This window comes from Nelumbo lutea, chromosome 2 (assembly GCF_056320005.1).
Source record: "Nelumbo lutea isolate HS-2025 chromosome 2, American lotus-T2T, whole genome shotgun sequence".
Taxonomy (NCBI): domain Eukaryota; kingdom Viridiplantae; phylum Streptophyta; class Magnoliopsida; order Proteales; family Nelumbonaceae; genus Nelumbo; species Nelumbo lutea.
The window spans coordinates 14,921,179-14,941,072 of NC_142685.1; the positions used below are offsets into that span (position 1 = coordinate 14,921,179).

The 19,894-nt window shown below is 38.1% G+C and overlaps 1 protein-coding gene and 2 long non-coding RNA genes across 3 annotated transcripts; 2 read left to right on the forward strand and 1 right to left on the reverse strand.

Annotated features, from left to right (window-relative positions):
• Positions 1 to 799: 799 nt before the first annotated feature.
• LOC148868758 (uncharacterized) lies at positions 800 to 2,433 on the forward strand. Its single transcript, XR_016106963.1, has 2 exons — positions 800 to 1,053; positions 1,644 to 2,433. It is a non-coding gene; the product is annotated as an uncharacterized LOC148868758 (long non-coding RNA).
• A 4,550-nt stretch (positions 2,434 to 6,983) lies between these two features.
• On the forward strand, positions 6,984 to 9,782 carry PTAC16 (plastid transcriptionally active 16). Its single transcript, XM_088968581.1, has 5 exons — positions 6,984 to 7,706; positions 8,107 to 8,562; positions 8,687 to 8,755; positions 8,877 to 8,935; positions 9,040 to 9,782. Exons 1-5 carry the CDS (start codon positions 7,248 to 7,250, stop codon positions 9,602 to 9,604), a joined length of 1,608 nt encoding a protein of 535 aa, XP_088824707.1. The 5' UTR covers positions 6,984 to 7,247; the 3' UTR covers positions 9,605 to 9,782.
• Positions 7,949 to 11,777, reverse strand: LOC148868760 (uncharacterized). The gene is made up of 2 exons (XR_016106962.1): positions 11,326 to 11,777; positions 7,949 to 8,430 (listed from the first exon to the last, which is right to left on the reverse strand). It is a non-coding gene; the product is annotated as an uncharacterized LOC148868760 (long non-coding RNA).
• Positions 11,778 to 19,894: the final 8,117 nt, after the last annotated feature.

A 19,894-nucleotide genomic window follows, 5' to 3' on the forward strand; every position in this document is an offset into this window, starting at 1 on the left:
TGAACCCTAACATGGCCATATTTTTGGCACCTTGGGGAAACATTTAGGGATGTCTTACATGCCTCATCAGCATTGGAATTTGAACGGTTACATGTCTAACATGTATGAGTAAACTTAAAGGGAGTACAGTTTCATTGTTTCTTGTTTCTTTAAATAACTCGTAATAGTTTTGAAAAAAATAGTTTGAATGTCTAGAAAAGGGACCGTTCTTAAGTGTCAATGGAATAACTTACCGGAATTTTCTTTCTTTCCAAGTCAAGGATATCTTGGATGTGGATCTCTTTTTTATTTTGGCAAAAAGGTAACTTTCTATCCCATTTCTCTTTACTTTAGTGAGTATTTTTTTGGGTAGATTGATGTTTGAAGCACAAAATCTGGGTCTGGTTCTTGATTTTAGGGTGGATAGGAAGGCCATGATGGTAAACTTAAAGATGATTTACAGGCTTATGGGTAGGGCCTTTGTGTTGAAATTCAATTTGAACTGGAGTGGGATTGCTGGCCTAAATGTTGATACAGAGAGTTGGAGTTTGGTGTTAGTGCTTCATTTATGTTTCAGTGGCGGAGGCTTGGCTTCTTAGGTATCTTGGTCTTCCTTTAGGTTCTGATCCCAAGACTGGAGTTCTGGTAACCTGTTGAAAATATAGGGAAGTATTGGTGGTCTAGAAACCCAGGCAGTGAATTACTTAAATTCATGTTGACTGATTTCCTATATGTACTGCATCACTTTGTTCAGAGCTCGTGTAGTGGTGGAACAGTTTTGCATTTAGAGAGGTTTCCTTTAGGACTTGGGGTGTTTCAAGGGAAGATGTTGGCGAGTCTGGAAATGAAGTTATCCCCAGGCAGATAATTACTTAAGTCAAATTCATGTTGACTAATTTCTGTACTGCGTCCATCTTTGTTCAGAGCTCATGTGGTGGTGGAGCAGTTTTGCATTTAGGGAGGTTTCCTTTAGGACTACTTTGGCTGGGATGCTGGGGTATCGTCGAGGGCTACTTTGGCTTCTCCTTGGAAATCTATTTGTGGAGTGCTTCCTCGGTTCCTAAGCCAAATCAGGTATGATGTTTGCTTTCGATATATGGTTCTTTTTTGGGAGGACCTTTGAATTGGTAATTCAACCCTTAAAGATCTGTTCCCCTCTTTGTTTTCTCTTTCTTTGTTTAAAAAGTAACGTGTCTCTCACTTTGTTTCCCTTTCTGAGTTGACTGGGTTAAGCTGGAACTTAGGGTTAAGTAGAAATTTAAGGGACTTTGAATCAGAAAGGGCAACCTTGTTACAAATTCTTGATTCTGTTGCCCTGGATTTCTCAAAATCAGATGGCCGGATTTGGATTCCACACCCCAAAGTTCGTTTTTCTTGTGCCTCCTTATTCTCTTTCTTGTGTTCAGACCCAAACTCTCTTCCTTGCCCTGCTGATGAAATTTGGTTTAAACCTATTCCTCCCAAGGTTGGGGCTTTGTGCTGGGAAGTTTTCATAAGAAAATAAACATTTTGGATGTTTTGCAAAAAAGAAGACCCTTTATGTGCCTGTCCTCCAACTGGTGTACCTTGTGTAAAGCAAGTGGAGAAAACTGCTACCATCTTCTGATATCTTGCCCTTTTGTTGCTAGTCTCTGGGAAAAGATTTTTGAGCTTCTTGGTCACAGGTGGAGCTTGCCTACTAGAAGTCTCTTTGAACCAACGACCTTCAGTTGGCCAAAGAGGGGGTAAAATTCTGTGGAGATGAATCAGGGCTGCATTGATTTGGACGGTGTGGGAGGAAAGGAGTGGCAGAGTGTTCAATGATAAAGAAAGAAAGAGGCGGTTCTGGATTGCATGATTGCATCTTATATAGATCTTTAATGTGGACCAAGTCTCTAAACTTATTTTCTGCTACAAGGAGTAAACTTGTTGTGGGCTGGAAACCACCGGTTGAAGGATTTATCAAACCGAACTTTGATGGCAGCAGCCTAGGGAATCCAGGCCCGGCTGGTATAGAGGGAGTTTTTAGAAACTATGAAGGTCATGTTATTACTGTGTTCTCAGCTCCAGTTGGAGTAGGGGACTCGGTTTTTACCAAGTTCCAAGCTGTCCTGCAGGGAGTAAAGCTTGCTAGAGATTTAAATTATTATAGATTGTTAATTGAAGGTGACTCTAAACTGGTAATAGGATGGTTGAAGGAACCTGAAACTGTAATTTGGAAATACAAAGAACACATGAAAAAATTTTAGTGGCTGGTCAGAGATATGACAATTTCAGTCCAATGGGAAAGGAGGTCAGCAAATGGGATGGCAGATTTCTTTGCAAAACAGGGGTGCATAAGTCTGAATTATTCTGGGCTCAGTTGTAATCTGGCTATATGGCTGGGGCTGCATCTCGCACTTCCTCTGGTTGTACTCTGTAATCTTGTGATACTTAACTATGTTCTAATAAAGTTTATATCATTTATAAAAAAAAGGTTTCCTTTACGACTAGTATCAATGGATCATCTTCACATTTGGCATCATTTTTAAAGCTAATGGTAGTTGATGATTGACCATGCTGAATTAGTTGGGTTTTATTTGGGGAATTGGTTATGGAGGTTAGTTGGAGAGCATTATAGTTTGGGGTTTCAAGCAAGTATGGGATGCATCCTAGCATTTCGGACTGTGATAACCTACCTTTTCTAGCTTTTGGAAGTTTGGTTGTGGTGTCTGCCTTGTCTTTTCCCCCAGTTATCATGTCTTGTGTTGGTGAATGGAGTATCTTTTGAGGGGTGAAGTCTTGTCTTGAACCAGACAGGACTGTAGGACCATCAGAACCAGGTACAGGCGGGCAAAACAGTTTATGGATGTATGGTTCTTGAAAATGTTGACCTAGTCAAATTTACTCCATTTGTCTTAATAGTTAATACCCTCTAAAATTTATTGTTTTAATCTTATTTACTCTATATGTCTTAATAGTTAATATTACTTTTTATTTTAACATTGTTTTATTTTCTTATTTTTTACTTTTTATTTGATTTAGTCAAACAATTGAACCTGACCAATTAATTGTTCGACCTGTGACCCAGTTACTGATAGAATCGAATGTCCAGTCCGAGTCTGACAACATTGGTTAGAGTTTAAAATATGTGAAGTATTTTTAATAGCACAATGTATTTAGAAATTTAGATGTGTTCCTGATCTTTTTCCGTCATCCTGAATCAGACTCCTGGTCGCATAGGATTCTGATTCTCATGTCCATGTTCACGGGCCACCACGGGAAACCATGGATCCTTGTCTCTAGTGTCTCTTTCTTCAACATCCTTCTCTTGCACCAACTTCTCTATGATTCTGATAAATCTTCTTAAGGGGCTTCCATGGGAGGTGGCTCATAAAAAGTTACCGACGAGGCTATGTCATATATTAGAGGAGGCATACATTGTAAACAATGATACCCCTTCTCGTGTCATGTGCATGGCAAATGGGGAATTGGCAAACCATTTTTTCACCGTTGCTCTACTTCAGCTGTTTGTCATTTCCTCTGTTTTTTTGTCGGCATAATTAGGGGTGCAACTAGGGTCGGGTTTGGGTGGAGCATTTTGTTTAGCCTGAGCTAAAATCCGAACCTCATGTAATTGAAATCCTTCAGCTCGGGAAAATTTTGATTTACATCCTTAATGTGGTGCATACATTGACCGATTGTTGTCTTATGGAAGTGGCAAGTAGTTAATAAACGGATAAACTTATTCAGATTTGTTATTACATTTTTGGGGTGTCGGGAGGAACCGCACAAATTTCAAGTCATGCTTTTACTGCATTCAGATCAGTCTGATCAGAACATGACTCATGGTAACTCCTAATTGTCTTTAACCTTGAGGTGTTCAAACTTCAAAAGGAATTTCCTATTGACTTGGTTATCATAGGTGTGGTTGGTATTTACAAGTTTCCTCTATCTCATCATCTGCGGGTATCAATGTAGATTGGGGTTTGGATATTTGTATTCGTAGAAAGAACAAAATTAAAATGTGTTTTATGGGTGTTGAATCTGCAATTTTAGTTGAAAAGATCCAATCCAGGCATGCTAGTTTTGTGCGTATCTTTCATTCTTAAACGTAGAAAACTGCATGTTCTTGAACGGTATCGTGGGAGACCTGAATTCGATTTGATTACAAAGCACCAGTTACGTCTCAAATCTGGTATGATTATGAATGATTTTGTATTTCTTTACCATTGGATGTGTTCAAACTCTAATCTATTGGAATCCTTAATTGACTTGTTCGGGAGAACGGAGAAATGGTCTTGTTCTTGTGGGGTTGTGTAGCATTCATGTTTTGCATGTTCAGGTCGTGGCCATTCGAAGGGCTCTCATGCTTTTATATTCTCTCTTTTCCCTTTGTAACAACCTTCTTAGTTATCAATATAAAATTTCAATATGGATGAATGGCGTGTGGAGAAAAAGATGGAAGGAAAGTGTATGTTTTTTTATGGGAGAAACTTGAACAAGTTTACTCATGTGGAATGTGTTGCTTTGATGACAACTTGTGGCTTTATTTGAAATTGGGGATATCAAGATAGATTTGATGGTCGAGGGTCTAACAAAAGATATTGATATTGTCCATGATAGATAAGGGAGGAAGTTTCTGTCATTCCATCTTCAGTTGGGGCCCACAAAACAGGCGGGGTCCATTTATGGACTGATGAGCTGGGGCTGGATGTGACCGAGGCATGTTAGGTCATAGGTGGAGCTTCAAAACAGGGATTTCTTACCGTCTGAATATACAAAGCTTGCAACTATACTAGATAAATATATCTAGCATCTTTCCAGAAGAGGTGGTTCAAACGGAAAAGTGAGAGGAACCCCCCCCCCCCCCCCCCCCGAATCAATGAAAAATAAGGTCAGAGTTGGAACGCTCCATCTATCCATATCCAAGTATAATGGATGTTCCCGACTCTCAATCTCACATCTCTTATTCTCAATCCCTGCAAAGATCGGAGTCCTCTGACCATTAGGACAAGGACGGGTACACAGGAATCATCAATGTTTTCATAACCGGATTGGAAGGTATAGTTGGACCGGAAAAACTGGGTATCGGTCACTTGATTGATACCATTTTACCCGAAAGCAGTTATTTGGCAAAAAATCGTTGATTTGGTCAATGATCCGCTGATCCAGGTGGTTGAATGGGAGTAGTTTTTGGCTGTATTTTGGATATTTTAAAATTTTTATTATTTTATTTTATTTTTTGTTAGAGGGGGCTGTCTGTTCGGATCGAATGGTTGGACTGTTTGACCCGAAAACTGGACCCAGAACAGTTCCCTGTTCCGGTTTTTAAAACCTTGGGAAGCATACCTTCGTGGTGTTTAGGGGCTCCCCCAATTACTGAACATTGCAGAGCTACCCAAAAAAAAGAAAGGTAAGTTGCTGAAACCTCTCCTGAAGTGTGGTAATTGCAATCACCTCTTTGAATTTTTGACATAGTTGCAATTAGACCCCTTATGTTAGAACCCTCTAAAAAATGCATGAAAATGTCTAAAATACCTATGTAGTTATTTCTCACCAAAATGTTTATTTTTTTTTTAATTTTTTCTTCATATGAATTGTTACTGAAAAGTCAAAACCTTTTCAATCTCATTTTTGAAATTGATTTATTTTTCAAATTTGTCCTTTATATCAATCCTTCAATGGTAAAACTACAACTTTAAATTCTCCTTTTTTTATTGTTCATAAATTTTGTATTGTTTTTTCATAGAAGCCATCATCCAATGTTTTCAAAACCGGATTGGACCAGAAAAACTAGGAATTGGTCACCTGATTGGTTCCGTTTCACCCTAGAACTGCTTTTTGGCAAAAAATCGTTGATTTGGTTGGTGAACTGTTGACCTAGGCAGTTGAACCATTCGAACTGTCGACCCAAACAACGTTTTTTAAATTTTTTGTCAAATGGGCCATCTGTTTGGTTTGAATGGCCAGATCATTGGACCCCTGAATGGTTTGTTGTCCGGTTCAATTTTAAAAAGCTTGCCAGCATCAATAGTAATTGCATGGGTATTTTGGATATTTTAATGCCTCTTTTCAGAGTATTTTATCAAAGGAGATCTATTTGCAAATGTGTTAGAAAGTTTAGAGGAGGTGATTGCAATTATTTAATTTTAGGGGAGGTTTTAGCAATGATCTAAAACTTCAAGGGTGTATAATTATTTTTTATTTTAGTTTCAATTTTTATTATAAAAATTAAGATTTAAGACTATAGAGGCAATTTTTGTTTAGAAAAAACGGTATTGGGCATTTTTTTTTCTGTGAATTTCAATTTTAGGGATATGATAAAATCGACCAGGGCCTGTCACGTTGAACCACTTTGGTCTGATTTTTTAAACAGTGGTGCATAGCTTTTCTTGTTACCAAGGGATTTACCTTATTGTGTTAAATTATTTGGAAACTGAGTTGACCCAACCTGTGAACCCGACCCAAAAAAATAGGGTTAGGGTCTTATATTTAGCTACCTGAATGTGAAAATGAATCAACCCAACCCAGTTTTTTTTTTTTTCGGGTCAGGTTGGGTTGGGTCATGGGTCAACACGTTGACCCAATTGTTAAATGTTTAAGTTTCTTATTTTATATTTAGAATTCTAAGGTTAATTCTTTTAATTTTGACATTTTTTATATATTTTTTCTTTATTTTTTAAATTTCAATTATTTTTTTAGGATGACCTAAATTGACCCATATGTCAACCCTAACCTGAACATTTGGGATTAGGATTTAGCATTTGACAACCCAACCCAAATTTCAACCCGACTCAAAATCAACCCGAAGTACCATAACCCAACCCCACCCAACCCAATTGCCAGGTGTAGGTGCAAATGAAAGAGTTGCATGGCTTGAGTAATTGTTTGAACTTTGCATTGGGTTGTCTGTTGGCTGACAATTCGGTTATTATTATTATTATTATTATTATTATTATTATTATTATTATTATTATTAGGTTGTTTGAGGTTGCCAACACCCTATCAAGAATCAATATAAAACGCATGACGTCTGGTATCCAAGAATTTGGATGAATTCGAATAGAATTAGTTCGTACAAATGGATACATTTGGCAGCCCCACATGGAAACGTCTGGTGTCCAATTTTTTCATGAAGATAAACGCATGTGACCTGGCAAAGCCCCATAGGCTAGCTCCTTAACCTCACCCATCCAGATAAACAACCCTCTGTGCACACACAGCCTTTCTCCTGTTCAAACAAAAATTTGGGATTAAACCCAGACCAGATTCTATCAAACTTTCTCACACGCTCTCTCTGATGAGTGATGGCTCCTACGCTCACCTCTAACTCATTTCTTCTCACCACGACACCTAGTTCAAGAGTCGCTGTGAAGAACCCAAGGTTGACCGTATTCGCTGCTAAAAGAGCTGGTGCATTTCCCTCGTTCGGTCCCGGAAGGCAAGAAGATAGCGAGAACGAGAGTGGGTCTCCGGCAGGCGAACGCCAGACAGAAGGGCCGAACAAAGCCAATTCTTTCAAGTTCGACCTGGGAAAGATTCCAGATGTAAGGTCTCTGATTCCGGTTGTCAGTCAGCCATCTTCAGCTCTGTCGCTGGGGAACCCGAGACGCAAGGATCCTGGGACGGTTTTTGTCACGGGTGCAACTGGGCAAACGGGCATCCGCATTGCGCAGATGCTCCTGCGCGAAGGCTTCTCCGTTAGGGCTGGTGTGCCGGATCTTGGTGCCGCCCAAGACCTTGCTCGTATCGCTGCCAACTACAAGGTTAGCCCCATCCGCTTCTAATCTAATTTGGCCGTCTCTGATTTGTTGAATTTCTCTCCTCAATTGAATCGACGGTGATGCGGCCGTGATGATCTTGATGGTTGATGGCCCCTTTTACATACATCCAGATCAAGTAGAGATGTGATAATCTTTCACTCTCAAAATCTGGTTCTTTCGGGTGGGGTGGGACCCATTTCCTGGATTAGATATCGTTGGTTAAGACTTAGAGATAAATAGCTAGCTAGCCTCGAATCGATTGGATAATTACTATTACCTTATCTAATCTAATATGATCCTTTTATTATTATTATTTATTTTCTGAAAGAATATTTAAACTATATATATCTGATCTACTGAAATGTCCTACTCCGTGGGGATCAATGGTCCATGGAAACCGCAGATTATCTCTACTGAAGAATCAAAACGCTTAAATGCGGTAGAATCAACTTTCCAAGACCCAGAGTCCATCGCTAAAGCGATCGGCAATGCTAGCAAAGTCGTCGTCACGATCGGTCCCGCCGAGAACGGGCCCAGAAACGAGGTCACCACATCCGATGCAGTGAAAATCATCCAAGCTGCCCAGTTAGCGAGTGTTGGACACGTGGCAATAATATACGATGGGAAATCGATTTCGCCCCCGTCCACGTACAACGTCCTGGATGGCATCTCGTCGTTTTTCAACAACCTCTTCTCCCGATCGCAACCGTTAACGGTGACGGAGTTCCTGCAGAAGGTGGTGGAGACGGACGTCAGTTACACCTTGATAAAGACGAGCTTGACGGAGGATTTCTCGCCGGAGAGCTCCTACAATGTCGTCGTATCGGCCGAAGGGAGTGCCGGCCCAAACGACTACAAAGTAATGCACTAATGTATGCGTTTTATTCCATTTTATAATCATTTTTTTTTTGTCTTAATTAATACAGTAGATTGCTTTTAATTTGAATATCTCTGTTAATAACTCTCTTTCTTCTGTGGTGAAGGTATCGAAGTCGCAGATAGCATCGGTTGTGGCAGATGTATTCTCCAATACGGCAGTGACAGAAAATAAGGTTGGTGTTGTGTTAGAGCATACTATTCAAATTTCCAAAGTCGGTCCGTGAATGGAAAAATTCCTTGTTTATTGATTTTAGCTGGTGATTAACTAAACACTGTGATCATTCTGTTGTTCAGGTTGTCGAAGTGTCAACGGATCCGTCGTCTCCTTCGAAGCCCATAGACGAACTGTTCAGGTAAATAAATGAAACTTATTATTAGAGTTAATGGAGCGCCTTCCGAGTTCCAATCTTTTCTGAGCTGTAGCCTGTATATTTGTTTGGGGTTGTCTGTTGTTTAGCGTCATTCCTGAAGATGGGAGGAGGAAAGCCTACGCAGAAGCACTGGCAAAGGCCAAGGCAGAAGAGGAAGCGATAATAGCGAGTGAGAGAGCACGAGAAGCGGCGGAAGCAGCTAAGAAGCTGGAAGAAGAGGTGAAAAAGTTGTCAGAGCAAGAAGCTCGGGCCGCCAGTCTAGCGGAAGAAGCGCGCAAGAAGGCAGAGGCCGCGGGAACATCAATGGAGAGCCTGGTCAATAGAGCAAAAAGCATCGGTTCAGGGTTCTCTTGGGAGAAGTTGAGTACCCAGATGGCAACGGCCGTTCAAAAGCTGCCCGATGAGGAGAAGGAGAGACCGAAAGTGCAGATTGCTACTATCAGGGGTGAGGCCAAGGCTCGGACGTTGCCGGTTCAGAAGGCGGTTGTCAAACAACCCACCCCGAAACTTGCTACTTTGAAGCCGAGGGAGGAGGCCGAACGCACTCCAAAACCGAAACCCAAACCCAAAGCAGCGGAGGTGAAACCAGAGGTCAGGAACGTATTTGGGGGACTGTTTAAACAGGAGACTATCTACGTAGACGATGACTGAGAAAGAGAAAGAGAGGGAGAGGTTGAGGGCAAGGCTGTTTTTGTGCTTCAATGAACGTTCAAACCTCAATTGTGGTTAAGTGTATTTGTTATGTTTAATATATATATATATATATATTCCCACCATTTGAGGCTTTTTCATTTTTATGGAAATTTAGACACATGTCATTTTCTTAGAAGTTATTAAAGCATACAACCTCAACCCACTATCATGCTACAGCCCCCACCATTCAAACACATGGTTATCCAAAGAAAATGCAAAAATGGTTATACACAACCACTTCTACTTACATTTTATCAATCTTAGTTCATCATTAACCCTCTATATATCATATAACAAAATAAAAGTATCCATATTCTAATAATTATTAAAAAACTAAATTTTGAAATAAATGTTTCTTAAAATTTTAATAATTATTTAAAATATTAATAAATATAAATTTAACATTATTGATTTCATAATCTAAATTTAACATTATTGATTCACCGTAGTTAGAAGCTAGTTTATATATAAAGAGTCTCAGCGACGACAATAAGCTTTTGGTACCCCAATTTCCCTCCATTGTATCACGTGATGATTATGTAATTTAAATTTTTGAAAATGTCAAAATTACATTTTAAAAAGGGTAAAATACAAAAACCTCCTTGAAGTTTCTGATAATCATAAAAACCTTTCCTATAGTTTTATTTTAACGAATATCTCTCCTAAACTTTTGAGAAACTCAACAAAAACCTCCTTTTCATTATTTTCCCAGACATAAAACATTAGACTGATACACCAGTTTTTTCTAAATATCCATTCTATCATTTTATAAATTATTTTACATACAAAATTATTGAAATAATTTTGTTTTAATTTGACAAAAACCTCCTTTAGCATCATGTTTTAACGTTTTTGTCGAGTTAAAATAGGGTCATCAATCTACATTTTCCATTGGGAAGGTAATGAAAGGAAGGTTTTTGTCAAATTTCTCAAAAGTTCAGGGAAACGTATTTCTTAAAATGAAACTATAAAGAAGGTTTTTATGATTATCAGAAACTTTTGTGGAGGTTTTTGCATTTTACCTTCTAAAATAGGGAGAATGGTCAGGGACGAATCCTGAGAGTTGATGCCAAATTCAGGGATAGGATATCCGTCCACGTATGTTATTAATGGTGAGTCTCCCAGATTTAAATTTTACGAAATCACTTAGAATTAAGAATGACTCCCTGTACCAATCAGCCAGGACAAGGCCGTTCCGGGTAAGTTGAGAAAGAGAGAGGGAAGGGGTTAGGCACCCCTCTCTCTAGTCAATGCGAATACCATAATCTCTTTTTTGCTTGAGATGGGTTTAGGAATCAGGTTCTCTAGCGACTCGAAGGAGCTTGGTGTTTCTTTCTTCTCCATCAATCCCCTTTTGGATGTAGGGGCCTGAGAAAAAGGATGAGGTATTCCTCACCCCTTTTCTATTAGAACCCCACCTTCGGACTCAATAAACTGGTCTGAAGAGTGAAGAAACACACCAGCCTCTCGGTCGCAGGAGAACACTCCGATTGCAGAACCGAACCAACAAGAAACAACCACCGTAGCAAGCAAGTCGATAATAAAGAAGCAGTGAAAATAAAAACAGATAGAAAGATAAACACTATGCGAACTGTTTAAACACCTCAGGCAAAAAAATAAAGACTAAACTACATTCAAACTGCTAAAACCCTACCTCGAGCTGGAGGAATGAGTTTTACCTCTTGTGGCTTTAACGTTGATGATACTGCAGGATTCGTGCGAAGGGCTTCAGGATATAATTGGGTTTTGGTGGCGCCGAAAACCCTACCTCGAGCTGGAAACGGGTGTATCAGAGATGGTTGACACTGGTTCAGAAGAAGAAGCAATGATCGGCAGTGACAATAGAGGTTTCTCCCTTTTCTTTTCTGTCCACTCTTTCTCAGCAATTTCGCTTTCTCACTCTTTCTTCTATGTTGCCCTCAGACAAGCTCCTCTCTCACAATCTTCTCTCTTTTCTCAAAATCTTCGCCCAACCCTCTCCATTTTCTTCTCTCCCTCCCATCTCTCTTTCTTTCTCACAGATCCTGTTGATTTTCTATTCTCAGAACTCTCTTTCTCAACCCCCCATTCGGCAGCAAAAATAGCAAGAGAACGAGACCCCCCTTTCCCAACTTTTCCTTCGACTTCCCCATTGGGAATAGTGCCTCCCTATTTATAATTGGAAGGGGGGTTAATTTTGACGGAATTTTGGTGATTTGGGGTTTGAAGGGGCAGGTTCAGAGAGGTATTTGGGTAATTTGAGGAATGAAGGCCATTTTGGTAATTTTAGGTCTAAAGGGTATTTTGGTAATTTTGGGAAGAGCATTTTTGGGAATTTGGACCAGAGGTAATTTGGGAATTGATCAAAAGGGTAATTTGGGTAATTTTGGTCAAGGGTATTTTGGTAATTTTGGAAGGAGGGGTATTTTTGGGAATTATGTCTAGGGTAATTTGGGAATTGGTCAAAGGGGTAATTTGGGTAATTTTGGTCAATGGTATTTTGGGTAATATGGTAAGGGATAATTTGGGAATTGGTCAAAAGGGTAATTTGGGTAATTTTGGTAGTTTTTGGAAGGAGGGATATTTCGGTAATTATAGGGGAGATGGTATTTTGGGAATTGGTCAAAGAGGTTTTTGTATGTTCTGGGTTGATTGGTGGAGTCAAATTGGCTTAGTCGGGCCCGGATTGGGCAAATCTAGAAAAGTTTGATACGACTAATATGGAGCTTCGAAATAAAATCTGTGTGATCGAAGGGCAAACAAATTCTGGGCTGAGATTTCACAAGTGGGTATTTGAGAACTGATGGTTGTATTTGATCTGATGGTTGAGGTGTAAGTGGTGGGGTCAATCAGAGCGATCGGATAGGTATCATGCAAGTTCAACGGTGGATTTGAGGGTTATGGGGATGAAATTTGAGATTTTAGGGTTTTGGAAGGATTGGAATGGTCTGAATGGGTGTTTGGGGTAAATTGGAGGTTCAAGTGGTGGACTAAGCAAAAATTGAGTGTTGATAATTGGGTTGTATAGTACTTAACCCTTTAAATTAAGACACTGCTCATCATATTCTTCCTTGAGAATCAAAGCAATGGTGAACACCTCAAACCCACCACCCAATTCAAAGAAATTTGGGCATTTGGGTAACCAATAAAAAATTAGATGACACCTAAAGGATATACAACCACTTAGTAGCGGATAAAGATTTTGAACCAAATTGGAATGTTTTAGAAATTCAGGTATTGGATTGGCAAGTTTCGAAATTTGGATATCCAAAGTGAAACTACGCCCAAAGTCTAGGGTAGGGGTGATCATGGGCCAGGCTCGGGCCATGCTTTGCACTTATGATCATGGTTCAAAGTATCGATATGGTATGCCCCGTATCAGACGTATCGTATTATATCTTTTGAAAACGATACGCTCCAAAACGCCTGTTTGCAGGTGTTTCGGAACCCCAACTTTTTTAATAAAAAAGCCTATTTTTAGCTTCCCAAAAAACTAAAATTTGAAAAAAACACTAAAGAAAAAGAGTTTCAGGCGTTTCTAAGTACCGATACGATACTGTGGATACGCGTATCGTATCGATACTTTGAACCTTGCTTATGATAAGGACTATAACTTAGGCCCAAGCCTAAAACATAAGCCCTAGCCCAGGTCTATATGGACCCGGGGCTGAGCCTGATTCTGGGCTAATAGCTTTCATATATAAAACATTACATATCATTTTATATAAACTTATTTTATACATTATATAATATAAAATATACATGTCATGATATAATATTTATATATAATATATAATATAATGTAAAATAACATGTATACATATATAATTATACATAATGTGTAAGTTTAAATATATGCAGACCTAACTCCAGGCCAAGCTTGAAGTATTAAGCCCAAACCCGACCCTAAAATTTATGGGCCTGATGTGGGCCTAAACTGGGCCAGGCTGGGCCTAAAATTTCTAGCGATTCGTAAGAATCCCCGGAACCAGTTTTATTTTGTAAATAAGCAAATGAACAACCAGCACTGGGATTTAACATATTAATTCCCCAAGAACTTCCTCTAGACTAAAAACTGAAAACCAAATCTCATATAACAGTAGTAGGATCAAGCCAATTGGCATCTATTAAATCATCTTCTCTGTCCATAATGATTAATGAGCTTGGTCTCACGCCTCTCCTACCATCGTGTGATGACTGATGAGGGTTACTGACCATTCCATTGTTCAATATTATTGAATATATAATATGGCAAACACTAGGGCTCTTAGTTGGCCATTTTGCCCTTTCAAAAAGTATATGCTGCCTAATTTTCATCACCGCTCAATCCCATGGTCAAGCTCAACAACCTCATACACCTTACCGCCCATGTCTATCCTTGCTACTTGTTTGGTGACTACGGTTAGCTCCTGGGCCCAAGATCACATGAGCACCAAGAGAAAGTACGAACTTAGTTTTTAGGATACTTGCATCTGTATAAAATTAATCATGAGAGTTCAGTTGTAAACAGTCAAATACACGGTCAGATAGGATAGGTCCAGGATACCCAAATTTTCCCATAGAATGCCAAAGAACTCTCTCAAAATTGGTACCTGTGCGCCCACAGGACCACTTAATAGTTCATAATTTGTAAATTTAGATCTTTAGAACAACAAAACCATATCTACTGTTAATGTCTAGGGTGAGTCATAAATAATAAATTGGGTCACTTTGCTATTTGTATTATGTTCTGATTACAAATAGGGCTGCAATAAATGATAAATCCCCCTTCATGAGTTTTCATCCACCAAAGGCAGAACCAAGATCAAAAAGAAAATGCTCTGCAGTTTGGGGGATAAACATCTTGATGAGTAGCTTCATCATTGCCCCCAAAACTCTCTCTCTCTCCCCTGTTTTCATGAGTTTTCACTTGCCAAATATACAAGACACAAGGAAATGCACAAAAAAAAATCCAAAAGAGCATCGATACTTTGAAATTCATCTCTCCCTGTCATCTTTTGGTGCCTAGAACGCTTTGAACCATGTCCTAGAGGCCTGAACATCTTGACAAGGCAATAAGATTAGCAACTTGTACTCTTTAACACATAACAAATGGTTTTGGATCTCAAATAAGATTGCTCTACACTTGTGTTTGTAGAGTAAGCATTTAGGGCTTCAGCACATATTTCTTAATGCAACTCTCCAGTCTTTTGTAGATTTTTGTTCACTGTGTAGGGTAGAATTGTCTTTAAGGATCCATCATGCAATAAACCATCTCCTGATATGAACAGGGTTGGATATCCAGGATTCTCCATTCATTCATTTTTTTTTTCTTTCTGGGAGGAGAGAAGTATAAACTTTAAAATGATTATGAGAGTGCCCCTGTATTAGGATGGGTGTGGGTGACACCTCCTATATACAAGGCTACGACCCCCAATGCTTACAAAGGGGAAGCATGGCCCCCTTGCTCTGACCTTGGATATGTCCAAGAACGATGAGAATCTAGACACTGTTGTTATCCATCAAGACAATCGTCAAGATCTAGGTAGTACCATGTATCTCCTAGCAATTGCATTGTATTGAAGGGCATTGACTAAATCATATATATGCAATGCGACTAGAGAAGAAAGGAGCTAGACAACTGAAATTCCTATCCACATGTTCATATTCAAAACCCCAAAACTATACTGTGTGATGGGGGCTAAAGAGAGTTATAATGACAATCATGCACAGTTGCAAATGCTCTGGATCTGCCATGTCTTTTCTCCAAAAGTACATATCATCCTTTACAGCACACTGGATTGAAGTAATGTCTGAATTATATATATTAGCCATCTCAACTTTTGATTTTTTTTTGTTTGTTTCAGAAGAAATGACTACAAAAAAAGTTCTATTTTTTTTTTTTTTCTGATTCATGGTAAAGACTTTTGGCCTTCCTCATAGTGCTCAACTAAGGGGGTATTCGGCAACATTGTTGGTTTTGTTTTTGAAAACATTAAATAACTGCCATGCTGCCATGTCAGCAAAAACCAACTGCTACATCAGCAAAATTATAAAAACTTGTTTTTCTGACATGGCAGTTATTGTTTTATGTTTTAAAAAACAAAACCAACCATGTTGTTGAATAACCCCTAAATTATTATAAATATTTACTTGTTTTCTAGATGGTCTTAGAGCATTAAATAGCTTGTTGGAATTGTCATCCATCTATTGAACTACATCACTAAGGGGCGATGGATTCCAATTCTGTTGCTTGAAATGAATCAATTGGTACTCCATGGAAGGATAGTTAAAGCACAACTATTTCTGAAGAGATCTCTAACACAAAATTAACCAACCCCACTATATTCTACAAAATATGGCAATGCCTCAAGGATGCATGCTTTCAATCCCTAATTGTCAAAACCCTGCAAGTTTGAATTTTGGAATCTTCTTTAATTTCAATTGCAACTATGCAGTAAAAGGTGTAAATCGACTTTCAAACTCCAGGAAGAAAACTAAATGATGACAAATAATGATCCAAGGAACTACTATCTTCCATCTAATCCATCACTCTCAGCATTCATTTCAGATGCATAAATTGAGAACACTATCACTGTCCAACAATGGTCAAAGTTTCAAATATGATGCCAAGCAAAGACACTCTCATGGGGGCCTTATTCATTAAAAGCCTGCAAACCAAGATAGTTGTGTCGTCGCTCAAGAACATGGTCATCAAAACTAACTAATGACACAGTGCATGTCCTGTAGATTTTCTTGTCACTGCCCCTCAAGAATTCAATTGGTAGTTGCACACAGGTATATGCCAGATGACGGAAGGAACTAGGGAATCTTTGAAACTTAAATTTGATGTGATATGAACTTTATTAGTTACTACTAGCATTCCACTCATAAAATTTCATAATAAATCACGAGTCCTCAAATATTTTCTTATGACAACCAATGCCTCTTTTGGCTATCTTGTCCTTTTCGAGTTCAACATGCACCAGAATCATTCTTTTTCACCCATGCAGCCAATGGTCTTTCTCACACAAGCCCAACCATTCCATTTACTTTTCTATAATGTTTTCACGTATTGAGATTATCTATACATTCCCATGAATACACTCATTTATGATTTCATCCTTTTGGAACTTCTACTCATCCATCTCAACCTCTGAATCTTAGTTTCATTCTATAGTCTGAAATTGATAAAGACATGTATATAGTTTGATCATTCAATGGAGGATAACTAATTGTTCCTATTTCATGCATCTTTAGCTTCTCCTGGGTGGTTTTCCCATGAGTCAAATCCTTCAAACCAAGTTATCCATTATAAACTAGTATAGGTGGTTTCCTGTGATAAACAGGTTCTACATGACACAACATGACATGAATGTTGGTGTGGTATATGAGTTGAACCCCAAGGGGCAACAATAGTTGGCCCCACAACTAAGTTTGCCCTATTTCAAAAAAAATTAAATCTCCCCTGCATCTTCTTCACTTTTTGGCTAGATAGATTGAGACTTTATGGGTGGTGGGAATCTCGACAGCACCGTTTGGTGGTAGGCTTAGCAGGGCTGAAGCCAGCTCAAAGGTCAAGTTGAGCCTCTACTCCACTGCCAGATTTGTCATCAAATGATCAAGTTATCATGCCATTTATGGAGAAAACTGCTTTGGATCCATTTTCTTCTATATTATGGAGGGTCATCTGCATTAAAAATCCGGAACTTCATTACTCATCTCAATAGACCTCTGAGATAGTACTTCTGATGTTCATCATGATCCCTTGAGCAAATTCACAAGCAGAAAATCATTTCTCATACCTAAAGCTGGAAGTGCCAACATTAAGCACAAAATACAAGAATTTAAAAATTTCTGAAACCATAATCTTGATGCCACTAGGAAAGAAGAACATGCACCCTACATATTCCATCAATCACTTCTTTGGCTCTATGTATCAGAGGGTCATTCTTCTTTGTCCCTTGATTCACAATCTCAGTTAGAATGATTCCCTTAATTCTCATCTCTTGATAATCCGAGAAAGGCTGTATAGAGAATTACACCAAAACTTGACAATGTTGAGCATTGTGCAGGGTTGCCCCTATGCATTATTTTCATTATGTTCTACTTGGGATTTTGTTCAACATACTCCAAATAAGAATTTTATGAGAAGTCTTTAGATTGCCAAAACCAAGCTCAAGCCAATGTGATAATTGAACATCTGAAGGTAAGGAAAAAGGATATTAATTATCAACTACCTGCACTTTAATTAGCTCAGTTTTCAAGTGTATCATATGTAATATTGCCCATATTAACACATGTCAAAGGTTGAATTATATTTCAATTGTATAAAAAAAGTTCATTCTCTATGGTAATCACAAAGAAACTTTCATATAAAGCTGGACTAAGCAATGAACTCCTAATTGTTTCACAGTCGATTCATTTCAACAAGGCCAATCCTACACAATCTATTCATAATGATCATTTATTTTAAATAGTAATAGTTAATGATAGCATCAAGTGATGATGGCAATCTTTTTCTGATTTTGTTAATAAGTTTGTGCTGGATGATTTATGATGAAGGATTTTGATCTCTTCTACTAGTTTCCCGGCCATGTAACAGTTACACCATGTTCCAGTAGAACCATTTAATGATAAATAAATACATCGATCAAGTTCAATCTGTTTCATTCTCTACTGTTATGAGAAACAAAAGGCACTGTTGCATTTCCAGTCTTTTTACAATTCAAGTATAATTAGAGTTTTTTTATACATGTCTACACATTTTACATTTATGCCTGAATTACTCATAATTAACTTTGTTTTTCAGTGCCTTCACTCCATAGTTCATATCCTTGCCATTTCGAAATTTATGAAGTGTAAAAGTCTGTAAAGGGTGAGTGAAATCACCATTCTCCAACACAAATTTGGGTGGGTCCTAGATACAAGTTATCAACTAATGGATTATGCTTACTTTGAATCCCAATGCATCTTATGATCACTAAGAAGCAACTGATAGTTGTTCAAACAAGAAAAACAGCATAATTGTGAGTTATGTTGTCAATCACATTTGAACTCACTGAAATTCATATTTCTTTGTGAAATTGATGTACCCTTGAAAAATCCATTCTTTCCAACCTTTCCACATGTCTGCATTTAATTCAAGACAAAGTGGGAAAGCAGTGCTACAATCAAATGCATAAGCAGAATTCCAATACATGATCATATGTAAACAATCACCTAGTTATCTATACCTCTTTAGAAAAAAAAAATATTGCACATCCTTGCATTGATGGAACAAGTTATATTCTTTTTAAACAGAAAACCTAAAAAATGTTAAGCTGCTAATTAACCTCATGAAAGGAAAGTCTTTCCTGATCTACACTTGAGGACTGGGTGTTCATGTTCCTTCACTAGCTAGTCTGAGGGTGTGAAACAAGGATGAGAAATACCTAGATTGATGGAATACAAATTCCAAAATCCAACAATCATGGTAGAATCTAAAGAAGTAAGAATAATATTAAAAGATGTTATACACTCAACCCCTATAACTGTAAAATAACTCATATATACTGCTCAAATTTGAATAAAATTATCCCTATTCCTGAATTTGACACCTTAAAGTATTTTATAATGGGTTAGCCCATTATCCACCCTAAATTTGACACTTCATCCACCAACTGCATATTCATATGGAACCTGTGTTAGGTCAAGAATTACATAGTTCAACTGTGTATAAAGAGCAAGTTTTCAATCTTTACTACAGCTTCTGAATTCTGATGGTCACATTACCAAAAAACTTGATATAAATCAGTTTAAGATTCCAACACATTGAGGCCCCAAAATCATGCATAAGCATGGGGGTTTTTGTTTGACATACTGTTGCACATAGTGCTAATAGGTTGTTTGGGTTTACCAACTTGGTATGCATTCTTTTTATGAGGAGACATGATCTTATAATAATGTTTGTTGATGACAAGATAATCACAAATACTATGCCATGACATTCAAGTATCAATGAGGATGATGACAGAAGACCATGAATCCAAACATGAATTCCGAAGAAGTTGCCAAAGTTATATATCATGCATGGAGCATATAAATTTTCAATTATAATACGATCATATAAAAACTGTAATCAGAAAACAAAATAATAAAGAAAAAAAATATAATGACTGTAACTGAATACACATAATGTCATGATTCAGAATTCTATATTATTGGGAAGTCAGTTGGATTTGACCTGTGACATTGTGGGGTTGCAATGCAATGCATTGATCACTTAATAGTAAACTTAATCTTAAAATG